Here is a 27,291-nt window from a genome sequence, read left to right on the forward strand (position 1 = left end):
CTTGCTTTGCAATAAAATAACATTTGTATTTATGATATTCTTTAATATAAAAAAGTAACCAAATCGGCTTTTGAGGATGGCTGGCTATGTAATTTAAATAACCTTTGTCTCTGATGTCCTGTCGGTAAGTTTAGGAGTTTACTACTTGCTGCCAGTTGTGTTTATTCACTACCTGGGCTTTTATGTGCTTGGCATCTGTAGTAATAATTAGTACAAAGGAACAATGATGTTTGTGGGTAAATAGTAATGATACTTTTGTAATCCATGCTGCCGATAAGACTGTCACTTATACTCAAGTGAATGTGTTTTCAAATAAATGATTTTTATTTGTGAGATACTGTCATACAGTAGACCTGGATATAATTCAATCTTGATTATTTTGCACCCTACACCATGTCATGTGCGAATTACAGTTGTCTTCAAGATATCGGTTGATTATTTCCTTCTTGTTTGTGAGTTTGTTGGACCCAGTTTACAGTCGGATAACATACTGAAACCTTTGAGTACAACCATACACAATTTGTTTCTCATTATTCATGTCAATGAAAAATGTGGCGTGTGTTATTGGACATGAACGATACACGCTACAGTATGGAAGCCTAAGCTACATATATAGATTTTGTGGCTATATCTTATTCTTTAATGCTCATGTTGAAATAAACAAGGAATAAATGATAACAATACAAGGTTAGTTTCTTTGTTTTTATTATCAAATAAGCATTTTGTTTATCTACTTTATTGCAACATGCAGTGGGGGGGTGGAGAACCAATGGAATACAAATTTATTTCATTTCTTAAGTCTTGGGACACATGGCCCAGGTGAAAAAAGTTTCACCATAAGTTCTGGGACAAGAAAGTTTTGTATATTTTATTGTGTCCCAATATATATGGTAAATACCTTAATTTGACATCAGGAGGCATCCTTGATTTCTAACACAAACTTACTGATTTCATAGTAGTCATACACCTTGATGAGGGCAGGTTTGGGATTTGACACTTCAATATCAGACTGTTCTACCTCAAATGCAAAACACCTCCCTTGACTGTCAAACTGCAAGGAAAGAATTGTAAAAAGAAATAAAATGTTTTTAACTGTTTTGATATGTTTTGCCTTCTATACCTATATATTATATATTTATACTGGCCATGCTTGGATTGAAATTGGTACCATTTTCATTTAGGACCATATCATAAGAAGTCTATTTGTTAAAACCATACATCAGTATAATAGAAGGATTAGCAATAACAATTTTCAAGATGGCCAATGTGGCAATCATATTAGATATTTTATGTGCACCATTTTCATTAAGGACTAACTAGATCTCAGGGTGAGTTTGATTGCCAAACTGCATGACTTTTTTTTCTCCAGTTAGTTCATGAGAAGTATCAACATCAAACAACTACTAACAGATGGCAGACAACATCTTTGCTAACCAAAGTTCCAATGTGTTAACCTTATCTACACCTTAGTGGATTGATCAGATGTTTCAATGCTTCGGGTGTGTGAATTCTATTGGATGCAGTGGCAGGCTACTCAAATTTGAAAATTGTTCCTATATGATCGAGACAAGGAAAGTACACAATTGGAATGGAGTCATAAATAAGCAATTTTCCATTGGCGGTTCGTGTTTGTACAAATACATCTTTTACCTCAACTATACCTGTAATTATTCGGTTTGTCATCCTTTCGATGTTAAACTTACAAAGTATCCTTTGGAAGTCACTTGCCTCCACCATTTTTGGCCCATGTACGATGCACTGTTTTTACACACTACTGGTTAGTTGGCAATATATACTAAGGGAGACAACTCATGATATCCAACTAGGACAAAGTACTAAAATGTCAGATCAACCTGACAAGGTGTACATAGGGTTAACATATCATATTGGAACCATGGTTAGCCTAGATGGACAGATGATTCAATTTAGCACATTGCATTAGTTTTCCTGGTTTTCAACCAGAAGAGCTAAAACTTATTAAACTTCTAATGAGTCATTACAATTTGTTGTCCATAGAATTTGACTACACAATGATAAACTACTGAATCTGTAATAAAACAAAGACCAAGCACAGTATAAACAAGAAGGTTATCACAATAAAACTGAACCTAGGAAAATGCTGATTGTCTAACCTAAAGGTCATGAAATATTCCATTACAGTCATTCATTCTTTCAATACTGCTTGCAAATTGCTTCAACTTTCATTACTGTTTGAATACTGTTAAAATTTTCAATACTGCTTGCATACTGTTACAACATTCAATATTGTTTGCATACTGTTACAATGTTCAACATTGTTTGGCTGCATACAGTTGCAACTTTCAATATTGCTTGCATACAATTACAACTTTCAATATTGCTTGCATACAGTTACAACTGTCAATATTGCTTGCATACAGTTACAACTGTCAATATTGATTGCATACTGTTACAACTGTCAATACTGTTTGCATACAGTTACAACTATCAATACTGCTTGCATGCAGTTACAACTTTCAATACTGCTTGCATAATGTTACAACTTTCAATATTGTTCATATACTGTTACAACTTTCAACAATGCTTGACTGCATACAGTACAGCTGCAAGCTTCAATATTGCTTGCATACAGATAGAACTTTCAATATTGCTTGCATACAGTTACAACTTTCAATATAGCTTGCATACTGTTACAACTTTCAACATTCTTTGCCTGCATATAGTTACAACTTTCAATACTGTTTGCATACTGTTACAACTTTCAACATTGTTTGCCTGCATACAGTTGCAACTTTCAATATTGCTTGGCTGCATTCAGTTACAACTTTCAATACTGCTTGCATACAGTTGCAACTTTCAATACTGTTTGCATACTGTTACAACTTTAAACATTCTTTGCCTGCATACAGTTGCAACTTTCAATATTGCTTTCTCACAGTTACAACTTTCAATACTGCCTGCATACTGTTACAACTTTTAACATTGTTTGCCTGCATACAGTTGCAACTTTCAATACTGCCTGCACACAGTTACAACTTTCAATACTGCCTGCATACTGTTACAACTTTCAATATTGTTCACATACAGTTACAACTTTTAATATTGCTTGGCTGCATGCAGTTACAACTTTCAATATTGTCTGCATACTGTTACACCTTTCAACATTGCATGACTGCATACAGTTGCAACTATCAATATTGCTTGCATAATGTTACAACTTTCAATACTGCTTGGCTGCATACAGTAACAACTTTCAATATTGCTTGGCTGCATACAGTTACAACTTTCAATATTGCTTGCAAACAGTAAAAAGTTTCAATATTTGCTTACATACTGTTACAACTTTCAATATTGTTTGTATATGTTAAAATTTTCAGATATTCATGCAAAATAGGCCACATACAATTATTATAAAAACAACTGTCTCACACAAATAAATTCTGTTCTCATGAAAGTTAAGTTCATTAAATTAAAAAATTTACTGGAATTTTTGTAGTGTTTAATTAAAAATGTGAACTTTGCAAATTATGTATGATCATAATTCTGAAAAAATCAATAGACTTGTAGAAATGATTCAAAAGTAAACATTCCCAAAATATATTTGTCACTGTATTATTACAAAAACGTAGATCCCAACAGTTCATCATTACCTTGTTTGCAGCAATGTAGAATAACATACCAGTAACAACTGGTTTTGAGACCCTGGTGAAAAACGTTTCATTTGTTTTTCTTTCATCCATTAAGTTTGCTAATCATGTGTCATGACTTTTACCATGAAATGCAAAAAGAACTGTAATAATTATTCAGAGAACAGTTGATATTTCAGTCACAAGAGTTCAACAATTGATACCTGTTTGATTTTATCTGAATGAAAAACCAGCATAGCCCAATATGTTGAAATCTAGTTTATTTACAACAGACATTTTTATCTTAGTTTTAGTTTTATTTGTAATCAGTTTCCTGCAATAAATAAAATATTGGTGAAAATTTCATACAAAGTTAACTTAAACATACAGAAAAATGTCAAAAGCAGTGAGAAACTAAACCACTGAAAACATCGGCAGACCAAAATGGCACATTGGGAATAACACATTATACAGTATGATATATATTTTCATTTACTCACCTCATCAAAGTAGAAGTCCACATTATCTGGGTTAATCTCAAACTTTTGGATCTGATTTGTTGCCACAAGCTGTACAAAACAGATAATAAAACACAAAGAAAATTTAGTCGATACTGTGGTAAAAATGGTAGCAGACCAGATTCCACCTCCAGGTAGAACTAGTAAACAGTCTGTCAACTCATCTTAGATTCTAACAGACTAGTGTAAAACCTGTAAAGTTTAACAAATAATTAACTCAAAATTCAGATCTGCAATGGTCTTTTATCCAAGTCAAAGTTATGGATGAGCTGTAAACATTTTAAACTCAGATGTTTTGCCCATCATAAATAATGGTCAAATATGATAGCTCTTAAGTACTGTTTGAGAAATAAACCACTAAACTTGAGTTCTGCATGTGTTTAAGGTTACAACGTATGATACAGACTTGTGCTACCGATGGAAGAATAATGACAAGAGGACCTTCCACAAGCTCTTCTAGTCCGTAACCAATAAAACTAAAAATGAACAGTCTCTTATTTGACATCAAAGTAGAGACAACATAATGAGTTGGAACAATAACCTCTTTTCCTTTTCTTTTTAGATTATTGTTCTTGAAATCTGTCAACCAAGAGAAGCCAGATTTTACTAGGTTGAAGTCACAAGCTTTGAGTGACCTTGGAGTGACAGCCAGTATAACCACCACTGGAAGCATGGTCACACATCAGCAATGGTCCTGATTACCACTAAAGCTGAGGCCTTACATGAAATGCATGCAGTGTATTCAATTAATTTCCATCTTCATTCACATGTATAATATACACTGAATCAACTGAGGGTACAACATACAATGCAAAGTCATTAATATACAAAATTTACCACTAAACAAACATTCATTCCTACTTCCAACTGACTGGTTAGAATGGGTCTTCAGTGTAGACTTGAATATAAAGTCAAACCCTCCATAATGGTCACCTTTATAATGCGGTCACAGGGTCTCAATGGCTACTCCAATTTCCCACTGTTAAATTTCCTCTATCAATGGCTAAAGTGCTCTTCGTTACGGATCACTGCCATCTCACCTCTGTCTGCGGTGGTTCGAGTCTAAGATTCAGCCAATGTGGGCATGTGAGAAAGCTTGCCAGTAGCTTCTCGTGGGTCGGTGGTTCTTTCCGGGGTTTTCCGGGTTCTTCCTCCACCATTAATACTGGCCGCCATGTATAGCCTATCGTGCTGAAAAATGGCGTTAAACCCCACAACAACAACAAAAAATCCTCTATCAATGGCATGTATTAAATGGTCACCTGCTTTCTGTGGTCAATGGCCAGAGTGGTCAACTGCCAGAGATGTCTTGTGAGCTGATGTATAAACATGCTTTATCTTGCTACAGTCAGGAATTCAAATCAGCTAATCCCTCCATTTTTATTTTAAGAACCTGAATAATGCCCTAATATTGCTTTAAATTTTGTTCTTGGGGTAAATCATCATTCTTATTGCTCTTCCTCCACCATTTATACTGGCCGTCATGTATAGCCCATCTTGTGCTGAAAAATGGTGTTAAACCATATGACAACAACAATTCCCCTTTTTTCTTGAGGGCAGGTGGGTGTGCTGATGGATGTACTAAATGTATTTATCAGAAAAGATTAATAAAGAACTAAATTTACCCTTACTTGTTTATCAAATCTGACCTATTCAGCAACTTACCAGTATACCAGTGTTTACTGCAAAATAATATCTTAGGGATTAAGACCATGGCAAGCTCTTCCCGTGTATTGCTCATAATATGAAAACTGAAATACAGCTTTCACACACTGCCTAATTCTACATGATCAGTGGATTGTAATTATAAGTAAATACAACACAAAGATAGAATATTATAATATGTGAAAACTACATAAATCTGTATTGCCAAAAGCACATGATCCAAACAAAACAAATAGATTGTCTTATAGATCATAGGACAAGCAATTACGATGAGTATGGAGTTGAACAGAAAGTACTATAGACCCAAAGACCATACAACATGCAATTAAGATGAGTATGGAATCGAACAGTAAGTACTATAGACCCACAGGCCATATGACAGGCAACTGAGATGAGTATGGAGTTGAACGGTAAGTACTATAGACCTAAAGACCATACGACAGGCAATAAAGATGAGTATGGAGTTGAACAGAAAGTACTATAGACCCACAGACCATACAACAGGCAATTCAGATGAGTATGGAGTTGAACAGTAAGTACTATAGACCCACAGACCATACAACAGGCAATGAAGGTGAGTACGGAGTTGAAGAGTAAGTACTGTAGACCCACAGACCATAAGACAGGCAATGAAGATGAGTATGGAGTTGAACAGTAAGTACTATAGACCCATAAACCATATGACAGGCAATTAAGATGAATATGGAGTTGAATAGAAAGTACTATAGACCTAAAGACCATATGACAGGCAATAAAGATGAGTATGGAGTTGAACAGAAAGTACTACAGACCCACAGACCATACAACAGGCAAGTCAAATGAGTATGGAGTTGAACAGTAAGTTCTATAGACCCACAGACCATACGACAGGCAATGAAGGTGACTACAGAGTTGAAGAGTAAGTACTGTAGACCCACAGACCATAAGACAGGCAATGAAGGTGAGTATGGAGTTGAACAGTAAGTACTATAGACCCATAGACCATATGACAGGCAATTAAGATGAGTATGGAGTTGAATAGAAAGTACTATAGACCTAAAGACCATATGACAGGCAGTTAAGGTGAGTATAGAGTTGAACAGTAAGTACTATAGACCCATAGACCATACGGCAGGCAACTAAGATGTGTACAGAGTAGAACTGTATCTACTAGAGACCTGTAGACCATAGGGTAGATATTTAAGACAAATATAGAGATGAACTATAAGTAATATAGACCTATAAACCAAAGTGTAGGCATTTAATATGACACCAATTAAAGCTATGCATGATGCAGTTAAACAATTGAAGTGCAAACAATGAACTACAATGAGTAGATGGAAAATATCTGGACAGAAACAAAGACGGAGCATACTTCACTTAGGTCAGAAAACCAAAAAGAACTGCTCACCTGATTGAAAATCATATGTGGATTTGGTATTTACAATGCATCACAAAGAAGTATGATGCTAGGAGTGAATGGAACTGATGATTATTGGGATCTGGCATAAATCTCTTTCCAAATAGAGACCACTTTAGTCTGACTTCTGCTCTTGTGAAGCAGATGACTTTTTAGCACTTTGTAGTTAAAACATGCCAAAAGATGATTATGAATGTCTATTAAGTTTGGGAGGGCTGAAGATGTGATGTAATGGATGTACATCAACATATTATGACTGAGTAATGTATTTAAAGTAGAACGGTCACTCTGAATATTAAAAGTTAAAAAGAATGACAAAGGAATAATTACAATTATATGACCAAAGAAATATTCCATACCTCCTTGACAGTGCTTTTAACAGGAATCCACCCAGTTACCATCTTGACATCAACAATAGCCATATTAGAAAAGTTGGGCAGGGCATATCTGCAAAAAGAGTGAAAAAATCAAACGCAAACAAGACATAGGTATCTAAGCATTACTGTACCTCCACCCCACCCATTTTAATAATTGTTATTTTCCAATTCTATTCAAATCCTACCATAACCCCAATATCAAGATTCACCCCACCCTCCAGGGATGGATATAAATAAAATTCTGCAACTGTTGTGTAAATCAAAAGGCAATCCCTAATCTTATCTAAATATCTTAAGAATAACTTAAACAGTGTAAGAATGTGTGCATAATGTTTCTTTGGGGGAAAACAAACTTGGAGAATTCAGCATCTGTCAGGATCTAATGTTATGAAAGCAGCTAAAAGAATTCCCTGTTTTGCATCTTTAAGTCAGCATCTGTCTGGACCTAACAATTTGAAAGCCGCTAAAAGAATTCCCCATTTTGCATCTTTAAGTCAGCATCTGTCTGGACCTAACGTTATGAAAGCAGCTAAAAGATTTCCCTGTTTTGCATCTTTAAGTCAGCATCTGTCTGGACCTAACATTATGAAAGCAACTAAAAGATTTCCCTGTTTTGCATCTTTAAGTCATCATCTGTCTGAACCTAACGTTATGAAAGCAGCTAAAAGATTTCCCCATTTTGCATCTTTAAGTCAGCATCTGTCTGAACCTAACATTATGAAAGCAGCTAAAAGATTTCCCTGTTTTGCATCTTTAAGTCAGCATCTGTCTGAACCTAATGATATGAAAGCAGCTAAAAGATTTCCCTGTTTTGTATCTTTAAGTCAGCATCTGTCTGGACCTAACAATTTGAAAGCAGCTAAAAGATTTCCCCGTTTTGCATCTTTAAGTCAGCATCTGTCTGAACCTAACATTATGAAAGCAGCTAAAAGATTTCCCCGTTTTGCATCTTTAAGTCAGCATCTGTCTGGACCTAACATTATGAAAGCAACTAAAAGATTTCCATTTTGCATCTTTAAGTCATCATCTGTCTGAACCTAACATTATGAAAGCAGCTAAAAGATTTCCCCATTTTGCATCTTTAAGTCAGCATCTGTCTGAACCTAACATTATGAAAGCAGCTAAAAGATTTCCCTGTTTTGCATCTTTAAGTCAGCATCTGTCTGAACCTAACGTTATGAAAGCAGCTAAAAGATTTCCCTGTTTTACATCTTTAAGTCAGCATCTATCTGGATCTAATGTTATGAAAGCAGCTAAAAGATTTCCCTGTTTTGCATCTTTAAGTCAGCATCTGTCTGGATCTAACGTTATGAAAGCAGCTAAAAGATTTCCCTGTTTTGCATCTTTAAGTCACATCTGTCTGGACCTAACATTATGAAAGCAGCTAAAAGTTTTCCCTGTTTTGCATCTTTAAGACATCATCTGTGGAGCAAATGCAAGACAGCATCTGCTTCATGACAATAGGTTCACATGTTTAATGCAGTATTTAAAATCTTTTCATCAGTTTTCTGTTAATATCCCTTAGCAGCTTAATGATCTTTGAAGGAGCTTTCAGTTAGCATCTGTTGAAAGGGAACTTACTATTAGCCTTCTGATTAGTGATTATAATTTTAATCACTTTTACTGCAATGACTTAGCTTTTGTTTACAAATTACATGATGATGGCAAATTTAACATTTATCCTCAGTTTAGCAGATGTAAATTTGCATCAAAAGTTAGAAGTAGCAGTGAGTTTACATCTGTTGGAGGCAAATTTACCATGTTAATTAGCTGTAAATTAGCATGTGTTTAGCAACCACAACTTTGCACCAGTTTATGGGAAATCTACCATCTGTTTAGCATGTGTTTAGCAGCTACAAGTCAGCAACAGTTTATGGGAAATCTACCATCTGTGTAGCATGTGTTTAGCAGATAAAAGTCAGCAACAGTTTATGTTTCTTATAAAGAGACCAAGTTGCTTACCTCACACAGATTCTAAGGGTCCTCTTCTTGCAGTTGTTGATGTCAGACATGGACCTATACAAATTGACCCTGATTTGAAAAGACGCTTGACCTGTCTTCTCCTCCTCCTTCTCATAGATATTATATTTCATATTGGCCTAAGAAAAATGAGAGAAATTTCTCCATAAATTTGCTTAGCACCAAACAATGAAAGAATAATAGGTAAAATGGTCAAGTTACAAAAGAATTTGTAATGTAATGTTTTCATGAGGGACATCTTTGAACTGAGCTTTATTTTCTCTGGGTATGTAAAATAGTGAGGAAAATCAATGAAACTGAGTTTTATTTCTGTGGGTATGTAAAATTTTGATGGACTTCACTGAGTTTAGAATGAAAACAAAAAATGATTTGTCATTTTTGCAAATATGAAAGGTACATGGATATTTACTAATATTCAGATCAGAAAACATGATATAAAAAAATGAAGAGACATATAATATTCCAATAATTTTATATCAGATATAAATAATTAAAATGTTGATGGCTCATGATGTGTTTTTCTTTTCATTCTAAAATATACAGTGAAATCTCCATACACTGAACTCCTTATAAAGGACAAGACTGATGGGTTCCTGATTCTCCTGTATTTATCATCATTTTTAACCACAATATCAATAATACCTGGCAATCAAGAATAGAACTGATGGATTTCAAAAGCTCATATCATCATTTTTAACCTATTATCAAGAATATCTGTTTATAACGGACAAGACTGATGGATTCCAAAAACTCATATATTTAACCAAATATCAGCCCATAAAAGATGAAAATTGAGTTTCTAATTCTTATGTATTTTTATGATCATTTTTAACAACAACATCACAGACATCTTTTAATAAAGGACAAGAATGAAAAATTATGAATTCTCCTAAATTTGTATTATCATCTGTAAACACAATCATCAAGGATACCTGTCCATAAATGACATTTTTGTGCTTCTTTGAGTGTTCTTTATATTCAGGTTTTACTGAAAAAGAAGAATGAACAAACCCATCCAATCCAAATAGAAGAAAAAACCAAGATCCAGATTATCAAAAAGATGATTAAGTTTACTGACCATGTAAAATTTCAATGTGGCAAATACTGCCTTTCCAAATCAGATTCTGATTTGTACAGTGTGAAAAAACTGGACTTTACAACAGCTGAATTACTATAACAGTGAAAAAGAACAGAGGAAAGCAAACATCCAGGAAAACAAACAACATTTTTAAATACATGATTTTTAACACACCTGTACCATGGCACAGCCCTTTCCTTGCACGTGTATGCTGAGCTGAGTGGCCTCTGGAGGCAAGTCCCAGGTGGTCAACACAAGGCTGTTGGAGTCACTAATACCAGTTTGGTACAGGTTATTTTGCGTGTCCACCTTGACTAATATATCCATACCTCCATGGTAGACCAGGGTGGCATACATAGACAGGGCTTGTAAGGCAACTACTGTGTCCTGAAATAGACAAGGTAGATAACATCATACATACTCATACATTCCTATATTATGTTCCAGTACTCTACTAATGATTCATCTTTGAATACAGATAATTTTCCGTTTTTAATAAAAGTTTTATGAAAAGAAAAGAAATGAATATGATGAACCTTTAAAGTATCAAATCTTCCCTGAAGGTCCATTAAGAATTTTAAACCTTGTCAGTAGTAGTAAAAACTTCCAACAGTCTGACTGTGTTGAGGCAAGAGGGACGACAATAGTAATAAAATACTTCCAAAAGTCTGTGTTGAGGCAAGAGGGATGACACTAGTAGTAGAAACTTCCATCAGTCTGACTGTGTTGAGGCAAGAGGGATGACACTAGCAGTAAAATACTTATGACAGGCAAGTTGGTTTAAGACAAGAGTTGAAATTAGTAGTATAACTATCAGCCTGGCTAGGTCATTTGAGGCAAGAGAGGCAAGATTAGGCAGGCATGTTAGGTTGAGTTAAGAGAGACAATATATGTAGTAAACATTTATACCAGGCTGGTTGGATTGAAGCAAGAGGGACAAGGTTGAAAGTTCAGACTTGTGGTTGATTCTTCTCTAGCTGCCAAATTGAGTGCTGTTAGCAGAGAATAAAATTAATATCAGCCTCTTCAGCAACCATCTACCATATGAAGCTCAATAAAGTTTGATCAGTCTATCTACTTATATATAATCTATCTGCATTATGTGACAAGGTTGTAAATACCAAGTAATGATGAAGAGGCATACAGGGGCATTATGTGACAAGGTTGTAAATACCAAGTAATGATGAAGAGGCATACTGGGGCATTATGTGACAAGGTTGTAAATACCAAGTAATGATGAAGAGGCATACTGGGGCATTATGTGACAAGGTTGTAAATACCAAGTAATGATGAAGAGGAATACAGGGGCATTATGTGACAAGGTTGTAAATACCAAGTAATGATGAAGAGGCATACAGGGGCATTATGTGACAAGGTGGTTGTAATTACCAAGTAATTATGAAGAGGCATACAGGGGCATTATGTGACAAGGTTGTAAATACCAAGTAATGATGACGAGGCATACAAGGGCATTATGTGACAAGGTGGTTGTAATTACCAAATAAAGATGAAGAGGTAAACAGGGGCATTATGTGACAAGGCTGTAAATACCAAGTAATGATGAAGAGGCATACAAGGGCATTATGTGACAAGGTGGTTGTAATTACCAAATAAAGATGAAGAGGCATACAGGGGCATTATGAGACAAGGTTGTAAATACCAAGTAATGATGAAGAGGCACACAGGGGCATTATGTGACAAGGTTGTAAGAACCAAGTAATGATGAAGAGGCATACAGGGGCATTATGTGACAAGGTTGTAAATACAGTACCAAGTAATGATGAAGAGGCATAGAGGGGTGGGGAGGATATTAATTTCTCTTTTGTCATAACAACAGTAATGAACATCTTATGTCAAAAAATTAAGGATAGACCGGACTATGAATGATACAGGACCCACTTTTACAGCACCACTTAACAAAAGTATGCACTCGGCTTAAAATATGTGCCTCTCGATAAAATCTTTTGTACAGTCAAATTTATGGTCAGTATATCTATGTTAAACCCAAAAATAAGATGCATGTTTCAAACACAGGTTTTTAAAAATTAGCAATTGCAGTTTACAAATAAAATTAATATCTAAAATTTACACTAAATTTTTACTCAAAATTAAAATGCTTTATGAAAGCAAGACCAGATTTACATACACAATGAAAAGAAGAAATACATCTATTATTCAAATAAGAATTTAGAAAGTCTACACATTTACTGTTTCATGTGATATAATTTTCATTCCAACAGGTTTTAATAACCCTCCCTTGTTTTTGTGAATTCTCTTAAAATTATGTAAATGTGTTTTGATACAAAATTAAACTAGAAAAAACCCAAGACAATTCAAACTTTAACTCAGGTTCTAGGCAATAATAAAGTGATCAAAGCGTGCCCTATTTTTCATTTGTCAACAATCTGAAATAGAAAGGCATTTAAGACACCTACATGGGAAAAAATATGAAAACTTAGTATTAGAAAGACAACAACATTTTTGACTCTTGAAACAACCTAAAATATAGATGAAGAAGAATTCCCAAAAATGCCGTGTTTTGTCTGCCCTGCTGAAGCAAATTCCAGTTATCCAGCAAAGTCACTGGAGCATGAAATGTGGGTCACTGTGACCACCTTTCACCTTTGATAAGCAGTACCCTCATATGAAGTATACACACATCAAATCAACTAACTGCTAAAGTTTATACTTGTAAAGACACCAAGAATTAAAACGTCATTGTAAAAGTGATCACTACTGCTTTGCAGGCAAGACAAAATATGTGATTATTTTTGGTAGATTTGGAGGACACATTTATAATGTAATTGATTTGCATCTCTGTGGCCCTAAGTTTAATCCCTAGCTCCCATAAATACATGGCTAAATGGCCATGAATTGACAGTCAAGTTTTAGACTTCTCCATGATCTTAAACCTTAGACAGCTTTATGTCAACTTTTGTGCCACTGAAAACACTTTATACAAGTCCACTATATTGTAATATTGATGCTATGATAAATTATGAGATAAGAGTCTTGTATTTGGGGATTTATGCATTTTGAATGGCAGTATTAATGTTGCAAATAGAGTTTTAACAGTGATGCATTGGTAATTCTGGTAATTTGGATATTTGGGATGGAATATTACCATTCACACAATCATTTTCTGAAACACAAGGCTGTTACCATTATTATAACACAACTTTACATTTTGTTAAACAAGAGTCCCTTGAAGGGACTGACACTCTACTGGTTGAAAAGAATTTTCAGGTATTCAAGAAAAAATAATCTCTTCCTTTTAACTGTCAAGTACTGAAACCACATCTGATATTCTTCAGCAATAACATGATTATCAAATTAGCTGCTTTGGTACACATACTGGATGTCATTGAGAACAAAGCGGACATCATTAGAAGTCTTGTGGTGAATACCCCATGTCATAATGATCATCAATTCATGGGGAGTAGTGACAAGATTTTTAAGACAGTCATCATGGCAGCCATATTGGATGGATGACTGGCACCATTTTCATTTAGGACCAGCTAAGTACTACTGAAAACCCCATGCTGATTTAACGATCCATTTGGAGAAGAGTAGAGATAACAATATGACTTTACATTCAGGATAATACGATTTTCAAGATGGCTGCTGTGGAAGTCAAATTACACCATTCAGTTTAAGACCAACTGGTCATCATTGGAAATCTTCTAGTGAGAACCCCACATCAATATGACTTTTTGTTCAACTAGAGTTGTGATAACAAAATTTTTAAGATGGCTGCCATGGCAGATATCACAGGAAGTCTTTTGTTGAAAACCACATGTTGTCCATTCATTTAGAAGGAAATGCGATTAAGGGTTTTCAAGATGACTGCCATGGGAGCCAATTACTAGAAGTCAGTGGGATTCCATTTCCAAACCACATCATTGTCATTAGGACCAACTAGACCATGGATGAAATTGTGTCAAAAGCTTAAAGATAATCCTAATAGTAGTTGAAGAGGAATAGCAATAACAAATTTGTGCTAACAGATGGATGGACAGATGGTGAACAACAGACAATCTGATTAACTCTTCTAGTCTGTGTCCAGCAGAGCTGACAATAGCAGAGAATTTAATTCTCCATGGCACTAAGTGACTATGAATGTTATGACAACACAATGGTATCAAAAGTTCCCAACAGCTTATTGCACAAAACTGCTTTAAATTGTGATATTCAGCTAATCACACTGCATTAACTGATGTCATAGAATTAAGTTCTGATGGAACACCAGACAACCTCCCAACCTGTGTAGAGGAGAATCCTCCATAAGCATTCCTCTGTTGGGTCAGCCACTGTACAATGGGCTGTGCCTGACTAATAGCTCCCACTTGTTCTAGTGCGATACTGGCCATTAACACGTAGGCAGTCATCTCAACCTCGGCTGAGGGTGCCCTCCAGTAAAAGTAACCTTCATCAGTTTTATTCTTCTCCTTCTCTTCCTGGCTCCAGTGTTTCTGACCTGGATCTAGCCATGAAAAAAATGTAGACTGTATACCATCAAATCCTACTGTGAATTACATTCTTTTTGTTAGCATCAATTCTATTATTTTTTTTTGGTGGGGGGGGGACCCTGGCCTATATCCCTTACCTGAGTTACTGAAAAAGTTGATACTTTCACTAAAAAAATTTATTTAGTGCTCTAGGAACATCACCCAAGGTAAACTATCAACCAAACTTTTTATATCTTGTCAGTTTTTCCTATTTTTCTATAAAAATTTACATGCATAGTCTCTTCCTCATAACTAAACCCATCCAAAATCATGATAACATAAATCTATTTCCCAAGTTTACTGAAATTTAATGAGAAATATAGTCTTCAGATCAATAGCCATAACAAGCTTAATAAAAATATAGTCTTCGGATCAATAGCCATTAGAAGCTTAATAAAATTAAAGTCTTTGGATCAATAGCTAAAGCAATCTGAGCTAATCAGATGCAAGATCATCTCAATATTATCTGCAAAACTCACCATATTTCTTGCATGTTTTCAGAAACCATACTTTCTGGGGCAAAAACAATATTCAAATGTCTTGTATTTTTGAGATGATGCTTGACCATAATTGTCCAGACACAATCTAAACCAATCTGATATCCTGTTTCCAATAAAATTCTTGGTGTTTGCCAGTAATTTTACTTCATCAGGTCAGCAAAATAATTAATGTGATCATGAACTTTCAATAGCTAAAATAATCTAAAATCCTTTTTCCTCAATTGTCAAGTAAAATTCTCCAATGTTCAATGTAAATTCCAGTCTTACAGGGTCTATTCTAGAATGCACAATAAGGGTTCATCGTAAATTCTCATTTGTCATGTAAAATTCCCCAATATTTCATGTAAATTCCAGTCTTACAGGGTCTCTTTTAGAATGTACAATAAGGGTTCAGGGTAAATTCTAAAATAAAAAAAAAATGCGAAAAAATCAATCAAATGCTTGAAAATAACACATTCATTTTTCAAGCCCTACCTTTATTTCTTTAGTAAATCTTTTGTGTCAATTATAATGTAATATTTCCAGCATGGGGACTGACGTGTGTTTAACAGTGAATGCACAATGATGTCTTGAAGCTTTCAATTTTTTTGTTACATCATGTATATTTTCCTTTGAAAAACTAATAAATGCAGAGTTTTCAGGTCAAGACTATATTAAAAGCTTCAAGTAAAAGACTAGAATTTTGCTCATTATTTATTTGATAAGTAGCTTTTACTCTATAATTCCATTAACTTGTGTAATAACCTGAAAAATAATTGCTGTCTGACTCGGACTAAAATATTGTCAAAGCTTAAATGTTTGAAGGCATTACCACCAACAGTGTGATAATTATTGTATATCTCTATGCCTGTGTCTCACAGGATCTAGTCTACAATGCATGATTGCATTCATGCTAATTTCAAACAAAAGTAAACCTGAAATAGATGAATGTTGGAAAAGGAAATATTTTGGTAAATTATGTTTTCCAATAATACTTGCCTGACCATTAACATTAGGGAATTACTCTCTACTACCTCTGAATCCAACACTTCCTGAAAGATGAAAAAATATCTATCCAACTTACATACAGGTTAACTCCCCTTTATACCGACCAGGTGACCACTGATATTCTGAATATAATCAGTTTTAACTTGAGCAGAACCTTTAACACAATGCTCCCATCACAGGGGAGGTTGTGAGGGATTGTTAGTAATGTGATATAGTACATATTATGGAGAAACATAATTTACCAAAAGATTTGCTTTCTATCAAATACATTACCTGATCATGTTAATACTAGGGAAGCAGTTCAGAGGAGGAGGAAATGCAAAGTATCCTACATCTACCTGTGTCATCTAATTGGAGCATAATTGCAATACTAAAAGGATGAATGCCTCCTAACGGTAGCTACAACAACAGAAAACAATGAGTAAAAGCATGTGTGAGGGACATCTCTGTGGGAATCTGCACCTGATTATATTCTTACATTCAGCTTTACATGCAAAATCCAGGAAAAAATGGCAAATTCATGCCTGGGTTTACAAATTGTCCTTTCATGAATGGGGCATAGTAACTGGGCAGTTAGCAGTGGGGTGAAGTCTCAAGCTTTTGCATTGGGTTGCATGTAAACAGAAAGTACAATGTGTCAGCCAAAGGAGACATTACATCTGAATGTCAGCCAATGGAGACACTACATCTGTATGTCAGCCAATGGAGACATTACATCTGAATGTCACCAATGGAGACATTACATCTGAATGTCAGACAATGGAGACATTACATCTGAATGTCAGCCAATGGAGACATTACATCTGAATGTCAGCCAATGGAGACATTACATCTGAATGTCAGCCAATGGAGACATTACTTCTAAATGCAAGGCTAATGGAAATTGCTCATATTTCATGAGCTAAGATTTTCATTTGTCCTACCTGATCTTGTGAGAGTTCAGAGTATGCTCACTTAATAACTTCCTATAGTCAAGAAGCCACATGCTAAACCATATGTGGATTGTCTGGATAGCCAGCCAGACTGGTTGGTTGGCAGCCAGGACAGCATAGAGTGGACAAAATTAAATGACTTGCAGGATGGTCCAGCCAGGTGAAGTCGAATGGTAATCACACATTTGTGGCTTCCATATTTCCAACACCTCGCATGGGCAGGGTCAAGGACTTATACCCAGTGGGTTGTGAAATTCATTCATCAACATCTTTGACGATAATGCCTGCTACAAAATATGAATCATCTGTGATTCCAATATCTGAGTGGAATCAATTGCTGAGGCATCAACTGGGTCTGAAATCACAGTTGCCATCTTCATTGGGGGTCTCACCATCCCTCATAGAACTCATCAACAATTCAGAAGTGGGGTGGAAGCTTACAACTTCCTGTTCTGACGATTTTGATCATGCTAGATTTTTGCAGCCCTTTTCTTGCCTTTTAAAACATAAGACCAAATGTCATCTGTCCAAGATGCACTCACATTACATGTGTGAGGATGAGCACTTAGTGCATAGCAAACATATCTCATGTTTGTCCTTAACAACCTAGAATCATTTGCACTTTTTACACTTAGTTGAAATCTCTGTAATGAAAAGAGAATAACAAACAAACAAGCACATACCACAAATGTATAAATTGTTGGAATAAAGGAGAACTCATGTTAAATAGATGACTAAAATGCAATAATGAAATATATCACACAATTCCAGTGGTGAAAATTGCACATTGCCAATTGATATCACATGGACAATAACAAATGGTATGATAAATGCAAACAAATTCACAGGAAATCAAAAAGATATTATATGTACAACAAATACCAACAGTTTGACTAACTATACCGCTGAAAAGAAAATGTGGATTGATGAAATTAAGTATAAATTTTAGATGGATATCATGAGGACACTGCTGACAGTAGCAAGCAAAAGTTAAAATAGGTTACATTTGGGATACTGTTGTCAACCTTGAAGTTATAAAAGGGAGTTAATCAGCAAGAGTTACTTCCTTTCATCTATATGTTACATAGACTGAAAGATGATTTTCAGAGAGGGCTTGTTTCAGAGGTAGCAGACAGTAATTTCTTAATGTTAATATGATTGGGTAATGTATTAGATGGAGAATCACACATATTTTCAAGCCCAACCTTTATTCCTCGGTATATCTTTCCTATATTCAAAAAAGAAGGGATAATTGACACCTGACATTTCAGGTTAAATATAATCTGGCTCATCATGGAGAACAAATTCCTTTATGGGCAAATCGTTTTGTGATGTATCCTCATAGTGAGTACTTCAAGGTCTCTTTTTGTGATGTATCCTCAGAGTGAGTACTTCAAGGTCTCTTCTTGCGATGTATCTATCCTCAGAGTGAGTCCTTCAAGTCTCTTTTTGTGATGTATCCTCAGAGTGAGTACTGCAAGATCTCTTTTTGTGATGTGTCCTCAGAGTGAGTACTTCAAGGTCCCTTCTTGTGATGTATCCTCAGAGTAAGTACTTCAAGGTACCTTCTTGTGATGTATCCTCAGAATGAGTACTTCAAGGTATCTTCTTGTGATGTATCCTCAGAATCAGTACTTCAAGGTCTCTTCTTGTGATGTATCCTCAGAGTGAGTAGTTCAAATCTCTTGTGCTGTATCCTCAGAGTGAGTACTTCAAGATCTCTTATTGTGATGTATCCTCAGAGTGAGTACTTCAAGGTCTCTTTTTGTGATGTATCCTTAGAGTGAGTACTGCAAGATCTCTTTTTGTGATGTATCCTCAGAGTGAGCACTTCAAGTCTCTTCTTATGATGTATCCTCAGAGTGAGTACTTCAAGATCTCTTCTTGAGATGTATCCTCAGTCAGTACTTCAAGTCTCTTCTTGTGATGTATCCTCAGAGTGAGTACTTCAAGGTCTCTTCTTGTGATGTATCCTCAGAGTGAGTACTTCAAGGTCTCTTCTTGTGATGTATCCTCAGAGTGAGCACTTCAAGGTCTGGGGCCCCAAGTGGCCGAGTGGTCTAAAGCGCTCACTGTTCCGGATCACTGCCATCTCACCTCTGTCTGCGTGGGTTTGAGTCCAAGGCTCAGCTAGCATGGGTACATTGGAAAGCCTGCCAGTAGCTTCTCATGGATTGGTGGTTCTTCCCTGGGTTTTCCAGGGTTCTTCCTCCACCAGTTATACTGGCCACCATGTATAGCCTATCTTGTGCTGAAAATTGGCGTTAAACCCTGAACAACAACAACAACAACTTCAAGGTCTCTTCTGTGGTCAGCCTAAAGGCTCTTCATGGATGATTTTAGAGATGATTTTGGCTATGGAAAGTTCCATCATGGATGATTTTAGAGATGATTTTGACTATGGAAAGTTCCATCATGGATGACTTTAGCGATGATTTTGGCAATGGAAAGTTCCTTCAAGGATGATTTTAGAGATGATTTTGGCAATGGAAAGTTCCATCATGGATGATGCTAGAGATGATCTTGGCTTTGGAAAGTTCTTTCATGGATGATTTTAGATCTGATTTTGCCAATGGAAAGTTCCTTCATGGATTAGGCAGTGCCTTTTTTAACTCATTAAACAATACATGCATTTTTCTATCATAAATACTTTTATAAGCATAATTTCATTATCTGTTTGTGACTCTAATACTTAATGTAAGGCTGTTTTTTCTGGCAGATGGACATTTATCAAATAAACTAACAAAGGCAAAATACTGTGTTTTTTTATGCATCACCCAACATATAATAAAGATAGAAAAAAATGCTTGATTTGCTTTGTGTTAGCACATTATAATTAGTGCTAACTTCGTGGGTGGATGTGGGGAACGAATAAAAAATTTAACATGTCTTCAGCTGTCCAAAAAGGTAATTATTTTTACTCATTTGAAAGCATGTAGAAAATACGATACTATAGAACCTGTCTAGCACAGTGATGATATAAGCTTGATCATCAGAGATCTTGATGATTTGTACCCATTATGCAAAATCCACTAGGAACCCATGAATACCAACTTTTTCCAGTAAAATAAGTTACTTAGATAATACTTACCCAATCATAATACATTAGGATAACTACCTCCACCTACCAGGATTGGCACAAATCCTGTAAAATCATCAATTACTACTGGAATTGAATGCACACTCTCTATATGGATATAAATGCAGGGAGACTGGAAGGGCATATGTGTATTCTGATTAGTTAAGTATTATCAATGAAACATACATTACTAGAAAAAATCTGGTTTCTTCAAATACATTATCCGACCATAATACCTTAGGAGAACTTTTAAGAGGTTGAAGGAGATACATCCACTTAAACTAGAGAGACCATCTTCAGTTCTCTAAGGTATCAGACAACTCCAACTGGAAAATAAACTCAAATACGTCTGGAAGTGGTTCTGAAAGGGAACAAGTTTTCCTCCCACCAATCCAGTGCAAATCATGAAGCTGCATATTTATGAAACTGTCGAATGAAAGGTAACCTTTGCACCACAAGTAAAGGTTCCTCCAGATTGAACTAAGCCTTATAGGATGAAAGATCTCTGATAAAAACTGGAGAAGTGTACTCAGAAGTCTATCCCACGATATGGATAATTACAGTTAGAGAATTCGCTCATAGACATGTTTGTAGCAACTGTCCTAATTCCATGAGTCATTATGTCAAGCAAATTTATTGGTGTGGGTTTAATCTGATATGCCAATCGGACAGCCCACTTTATTCAGGGTGAAAGTGTCCATGTTTATATAATGTCTTTTCCCTATTTTAATGGCAAAATGAAGCATGATCTCCCCTCATGCAATGGCCTGGTATTCCTGAAATGCCACTTCAAAGCATGCACTGGGTCCTGTAGATGGCATTCAGATCAGTGTCTAGAATAGACGGATATTCCTGTAGAGGGTAATCAGATCAGAGTCTAGAATAGACAGATATTCCTGTAGATGACATTCAGATCAGTGTCTAGAATAGACATTCCTGTAGATGACATTCAGATCAGTGTCTAGAATAGACAGATATTCCTGTAGATGACATTCAGATCAGTGTCTAGAATAGACAGATATTCCTGTAGATGACATTCAGATCAGTGTCTAGAATAGACAGATATTCGTGTAGATGGCATTCAGATCAGTGTCTAGAATAGACAGATATTCCTGTAGATGACATTCAGATCAGTGTCTAGAATAGACAGATATTCCTGTAGATGACATTCAGATCAGTGTCTAGAATAGACAGATATTCCTGTAGATGACATTCAGATCAGTGTCTAGAATAGACAGATATTACCAATATCTGATTACCAAATTCTGTCAACATGATTAATAATGTATCCTTTGTGGCTTGTTGCAAATTCTGTCAACATGATCATTAAAGAGGAGATTAGATGATGAAGTTGAAAGCAAAGATTGTCTTTTTATCGTCTTTAAGAATGGTGGAGATAGAGAGCATTGCATCTCACTCCACCTGTTGTCAAGTTAATACCTGCTGTTATGGCTATAGCATGTTGGGCCACTATGTTATGAAGTGGGCCACTATGTTATGAATTGAGCCACTATGTTATAAAGTGGGCCACTATGTTATGAAGTGGGCCACTATGTTATAAAGTGGGCCACTATGTTATAAAGTGGGACACTATGCTATGAAGTGGGCCACTATGTTATAAAGTGGGCTATTCTGTAAACATATTCCCACATATTTTCAGTGAGATTCAGGGTGGGAGAAGGTAAGCTGTGCTCCACCTATTGAAGACTGACATAAATATTAGATGCAGTGTTGATACCATGGTCACGACATTACAAATTGATTCATGGGTATCTGAATGGAAAACAGGGAAGGTGTTGCGAGAAATGTTTTTTAGGCGTTTGGAACTTGAAATTATTGATGTAAGCAGTCCCAAAATGTTGGTAACTCTGTCAGATTCTGGAAGCAATTGAAAGTAGATTCTTCCGTATACAATGATCACATTATGCCAGAACTCTGGACCCAGCAGGTGATGTAGAGGAATGAGGAGGACAGAACTCTGATGGGAGTGGGTGGAAAACTTTCTCAGTCCCAGCCTCATCACCGTAAGAGCTAATAATGATGAGGGAACTTGAGGGACAGTTAATATTGTTTTGGATTAAGGCAGTAAAGTTTATGTCTCTGTTGTTGTTATTATTGTTATGGGGTTTAATGCCAGTTTACAGCATAAGATGGGACATGGGAAAACCCTGGGAAGAACCACCAACCCACAAGAAGTTATTCACTAGCTTTCTCACATACTCACATCAGCCAAGCCCAGGACTCAAATCCATGCAGACAGAAGGGAGCTGGTAGTAATCTTGAACAGTGTGCACTTTGGACCACTCAGCCAATTGGATCCCCTGATGTCTCTTGTACTACCTGTGATGAAGTTGGAGAAGAATGTCAAGGATGGCAGCACATTTTGAGTAAGATCCCATTATTTCCAGTTTTTTGCCAAGAAGAGGCTCCCTTTAGGTGGCAGAGGCTTGATGGCAAGTGAAGAGACATTGTAGCAACTGAGGCACTGAGATGGATATCATACACCGTAAGTGTCTAGAGGTATTTTGCAGGTAGGTTAGATGATCCATGACAGTGCCAACATAAACTGGACATTGTCCACAGAAGTGTCTGGAAGCACTATGTGGGTTAGACTGATCCATGAGAGTGCCTGTACAGACTGGGCATCATCCACAGGAAGTGCTTAGCAGCACTATGCAGGTTAGTCTGCTGTATAACTGGTTTCATGAAATGGTTTCTTGGGTATTGTGGCACTAAACTGCACATTGTATGCAGGAAGTGCCTAGCAACATTCTGGCAGTCATGGAACTAGACAAGTTCATTTTCTGATTGCAGATACTGGATGATTTATTGTGGTAATGGCCTGGTGTGATCAGTGTTATATGGCCAAATCCAGTCAAAAAGGAACATGGCCATCATGGCTGGTATGACATTGTCTTGTTCTTGATACTGTGATGGGGTATGGGATATTCATCTACATGGCTGGTATGACATTGTTTTGTTCTTGATACTGCGATGGGGTATAGGATATTCATCCACATGGCTGGTATGACATTGTCTTGTTCTTGATACATGTACTGTGATGGGGTATGGGATATTTATCCACATAGCTGGTATGACATTGTCCTGTTCTTGATACTGCGATGAGGTATGGGATATTCATCCACATGGCTGGTATGACATTGTCTTGTTCTTGATACTGTGATGAGGTATGGCATATTCATCCACATGGCTGGTATGACATTGTCTTGTTCTTGATACTGTGATGGGGTATGGCATATTCATCCACATGGCTGGTATGACATTGTCTTGTTCTTGATACATGTACTGTGATGGGGTATGGGATATTCATCCACATGGCTGATATGACATTGTCCTGTTCTTAATACTGCGATGAGGTATGGGATATTCATCCACATGGCTGGTATGACATTGTCTTGTTCTTGATACTGTGATGGGGTATGGCATATTCATCCACATGGCTGGTATGACATTGTCTTGTTCTTGATACATGTACTGTGATGGGGTATGGGATATTTATCCACATAGCTGGTATGACATTGTCCTGTTCTTGATACTGCGATGAGGTATTGGGATATTCATCCACATGGTTGGTATGACATTGTCTTGTTCTTGATACTGTGATGGGGTATGGGATATTCATCCACATAGCTGGTATGACATTGTCTTGTTCTTGATACTGTGATGGGATATGGCATATTCATCCACATGGCTGGTATGACATTGTCTTGTTCTTGATACATGTACTGTGATGGGGTATGGGATATTCATCCACATGGCTGGTATGACATTGTCTTGTTCTTAATACTGTGATGGGGTATGGAATATTCATACCACATGGCTGGTTTGACATTGTCTTGTTCTTGATACTGTGATGGGGTATGGGATATTCATCCACATAGCTGGTATGACATTGTCTTGTTCTTAATACTGCGATGGGGTATGGGATATTCATCCACATGGCTGGTATGACATTGTCTTGTTCTTGATACTGTGATGGGGTATGGGATATTCATCCACATGGCTGGCATGACATTGTCTTGTTCTTGATACTGTGATGGGGTATGGGATATTCATCCACATAGCTGGTATGACATTGTCTTGTTCTTGATACTATGATGGGGTATGGGATATTCATCCACATGGCTGGTTTGAAATTCGGATATGCGAGACTTTAACAGAGGCTGTTGTTGCTCTCCATTTTGCTCTATGATATGGTTTCAAAACCTTGCTTGCATGTTTTCAGTCTTCAAGCTACGCTTCTGCACCTTCCCCAAGGTACCCAAAGAATTACTGTCCATTGACTTCTGTCCATAATTTGCAATTCTGGCAAAGGAATGACAGCCAGAGAATACTGCACATGTTAAGTGGTTGTCAGACTGGTCTTGCCCATAGCATAAATCTGTAAGACAAAACAGAACCAACAATATATACAAATAGCCATGTGTGTCCTGCTTTATGAACTTTGAAGTGCCTATACAGAGTTACCCACTACAATAAATATCTGTAAATGGGCACACATAGGTAGAAAATTAGAGCATGGCTATTAATATTTACAAAGTGGACGCTAAATTATAATTTGAGTAACTATAACATGTATGAAGGTCAATTCTGACTGCCTATACAGGTAAAATCATAAAACCATCACTTCTAATAACTACATGTATGAAGTAGAAGCCTGATAATCTATTCGAGCAACAACTTACTCATAGGAAGGCCAATTTTTGACTGCCTTTACAAGTAAAATCATTGCAGTGTTACTAATAATGTACTATATGTATAAGCTGGACACTTTTAAGCGAACCATATATAGAAAGCTTATCTATACTTATAATGCAACCATGGCAAAAGCTTTAATATAAACGTGTTTTTTTATATCACACAAAACCTGCACATAATAAAGGAACTGAAGCATCATTATTGATACTTATGAAGTAGACACTACAGTTTTCATTATGAGACAATGTTACCTGTTGGAAAAGGCCCATTGATGTTCTTCAATAATAATAAATCACATATACAACAATGAATCAGACATTAAGGCAAGAAACTTAACTACAGGTATCCTGACTCAGCAGAAATTATACAGCAATACTAAATGAGTTTTCTATATCACACACAGGGCTAGCCATTATTAATACAGTACTAACAATGTGAGGGGACATAGTGCCACAATACCCAAGATACGCATCACAACCAATGCAAGTATGTACCAAAGGCAGGTAAGTGTGTGAAGATGGCAAAGTGATAACGTAGAAAGTCACAAAACTTAGTCATCAGAAATAGGAAGAACAGAAAAGTTGGAAATTTCTAGATGGAGTATACTTCCCTTTGACAATAAAATTCCTCAATCTTGTTTAAGGTAGAAAACTTCCAAACTGCTTGTTTAGATTTTGAGAGGCTTCTCTGTCTGTAAAGAGTGTGCTACTCTGCGCAAGCAGATGTAGTGATGGATGATTTCATGGGATTTGGTGTCAATCCTGGTATCTGGTGGGAACACTCTATCTAACTGCAACCTACATGGGCAGATAACCTTTAGCTTTTGTGGTAATAATTTTACTCTGGGAGGGCTGGATTTGCAAGGTATTACGACTGAGTAACATATTTGAAGCAGACAACTCAGAATTCATAGTAAATGAAAAAAAAATAATCTACAAACACTGGTGGTTCTTTAATAATAGTGAATTCACAGTAAATAGTATGAATTTCAACATTCAGATACCAAGTATGTAAAACAAACTGGTACCACATGAACAACACAGAATTCATGGTAAATGGCATGAATGTAAACATTCAATTACTTAAGCCATGTAAATGAATCTAAATTTCATTAGAATGTAAACTTGTGACAGATGACCTATTTTACCATTTCCAGATGTTGCTTAAATCTGCAATTTGTGCATTATTTGGATGAAACTTTCTGAACAGTAAACAATTTGCCAAATAAAATCTAATCACATGAATCAAGTTTTCACTCACTTGGCATCTTTTTCCTGGCTTCCAGTTCAGCCATAATTTGTCCACGTTTGGGGCTGTCGACATTGTACAGGGTGTAAGCATAGGCCATGACAGCTAATGTATATGTGTCTGCATTTGTTTGTTGCTTATCCAAACATGTGAAGCCATTAGCAACAGCTGGAACCTGGAAAATAGGACAAAAAATGAAAGATCTACTGCAGAATCAATGTCGGATGACATTAGATATGGACAATTTTCAAATTAAGTAACCTACGATATTTAAATCTTAACAATAATACAAGAATGTTTACTTATTTCTAAAAGAAATTTCTTTACATAAAGAAATTTTACTGGTCCCTCTTTTTTCTCATTTTGTTGGGTACCATTTTCAAAACAATTTTAATTTCAGAGAAAACACTGCTAGTCCAGGCATTACAGAATGTTGCTTTTTATATCTAGTACAGCTGCTCAGGGAAACTTATAAAAATTAAGTGGATCTGGATATAGCAACCAGCATGGATGACCCTGGATAACACTGACCTTGACCTTCAAACACTAATGTTTATTCCAAAAGTGGAAAATGTGAGGCCCGATGAGACTGGGTAAAAAAGTCTGGTCATTCTGAACAAATGGGAAACAAATATTCTGACCTGTGTTTTGTTCATTCAACAAATCTGAACACATTTCATCATCACAGGCACTTGT

At 36.2% G+C, this 27,291-nt stretch overlaps 1 protein-coding gene across 1 annotated transcript in view; it reads right to left on the reverse strand.

Moving 5' to 3' along the window:
* LOC149802048 (alpha-2-macroglobulin-like) overlaps positions 1–27,291 on the reverse strand; it is a 206,443-nt gene that overhangs the window by 32,784 nt on the left and 146,368 nt on the right. The window contains exons 29-35 of the mRNA XM_089956452.1: positions 26,608–26,770; positions 14,885–15,105; positions 10,797–11,009; positions 9,527–9,663; positions 7,547–7,634; positions 4,106–4,174; positions 946–1,051 (exon numbers count right to left, since the gene is read on the reverse strand). Of these exons, the coding sequence (XP_089812578.1) occupies positions 946–1,051; positions 4,106–4,174; positions 7,547–7,634; positions 9,527–9,663; positions 10,797–11,009; positions 14,885–15,105; positions 26,608–26,770 (997 nt within the window). The remainder of the gene's footprint in view (positions 1–945; positions 1,052–4,105; positions 4,175–7,546; positions 7,635–9,526; positions 9,664–10,796; positions 11,010–14,884; positions 15,106–26,607; positions 26,771–27,291) is intronic.

The sequence above is a fragment of the Sinohyriopsis cumingii genome, chromosome 4 (genome assembly GCF_028554795.1).
Source record: "Sinohyriopsis cumingii isolate HCF-2022 chromosome 4, ASM2855479v2, whole genome shotgun sequence".
NCBI lineage: Eukaryota > Metazoa > Mollusca > Bivalvia > Unionida > Unionidae > Sinohyriopsis > Sinohyriopsis cumingii.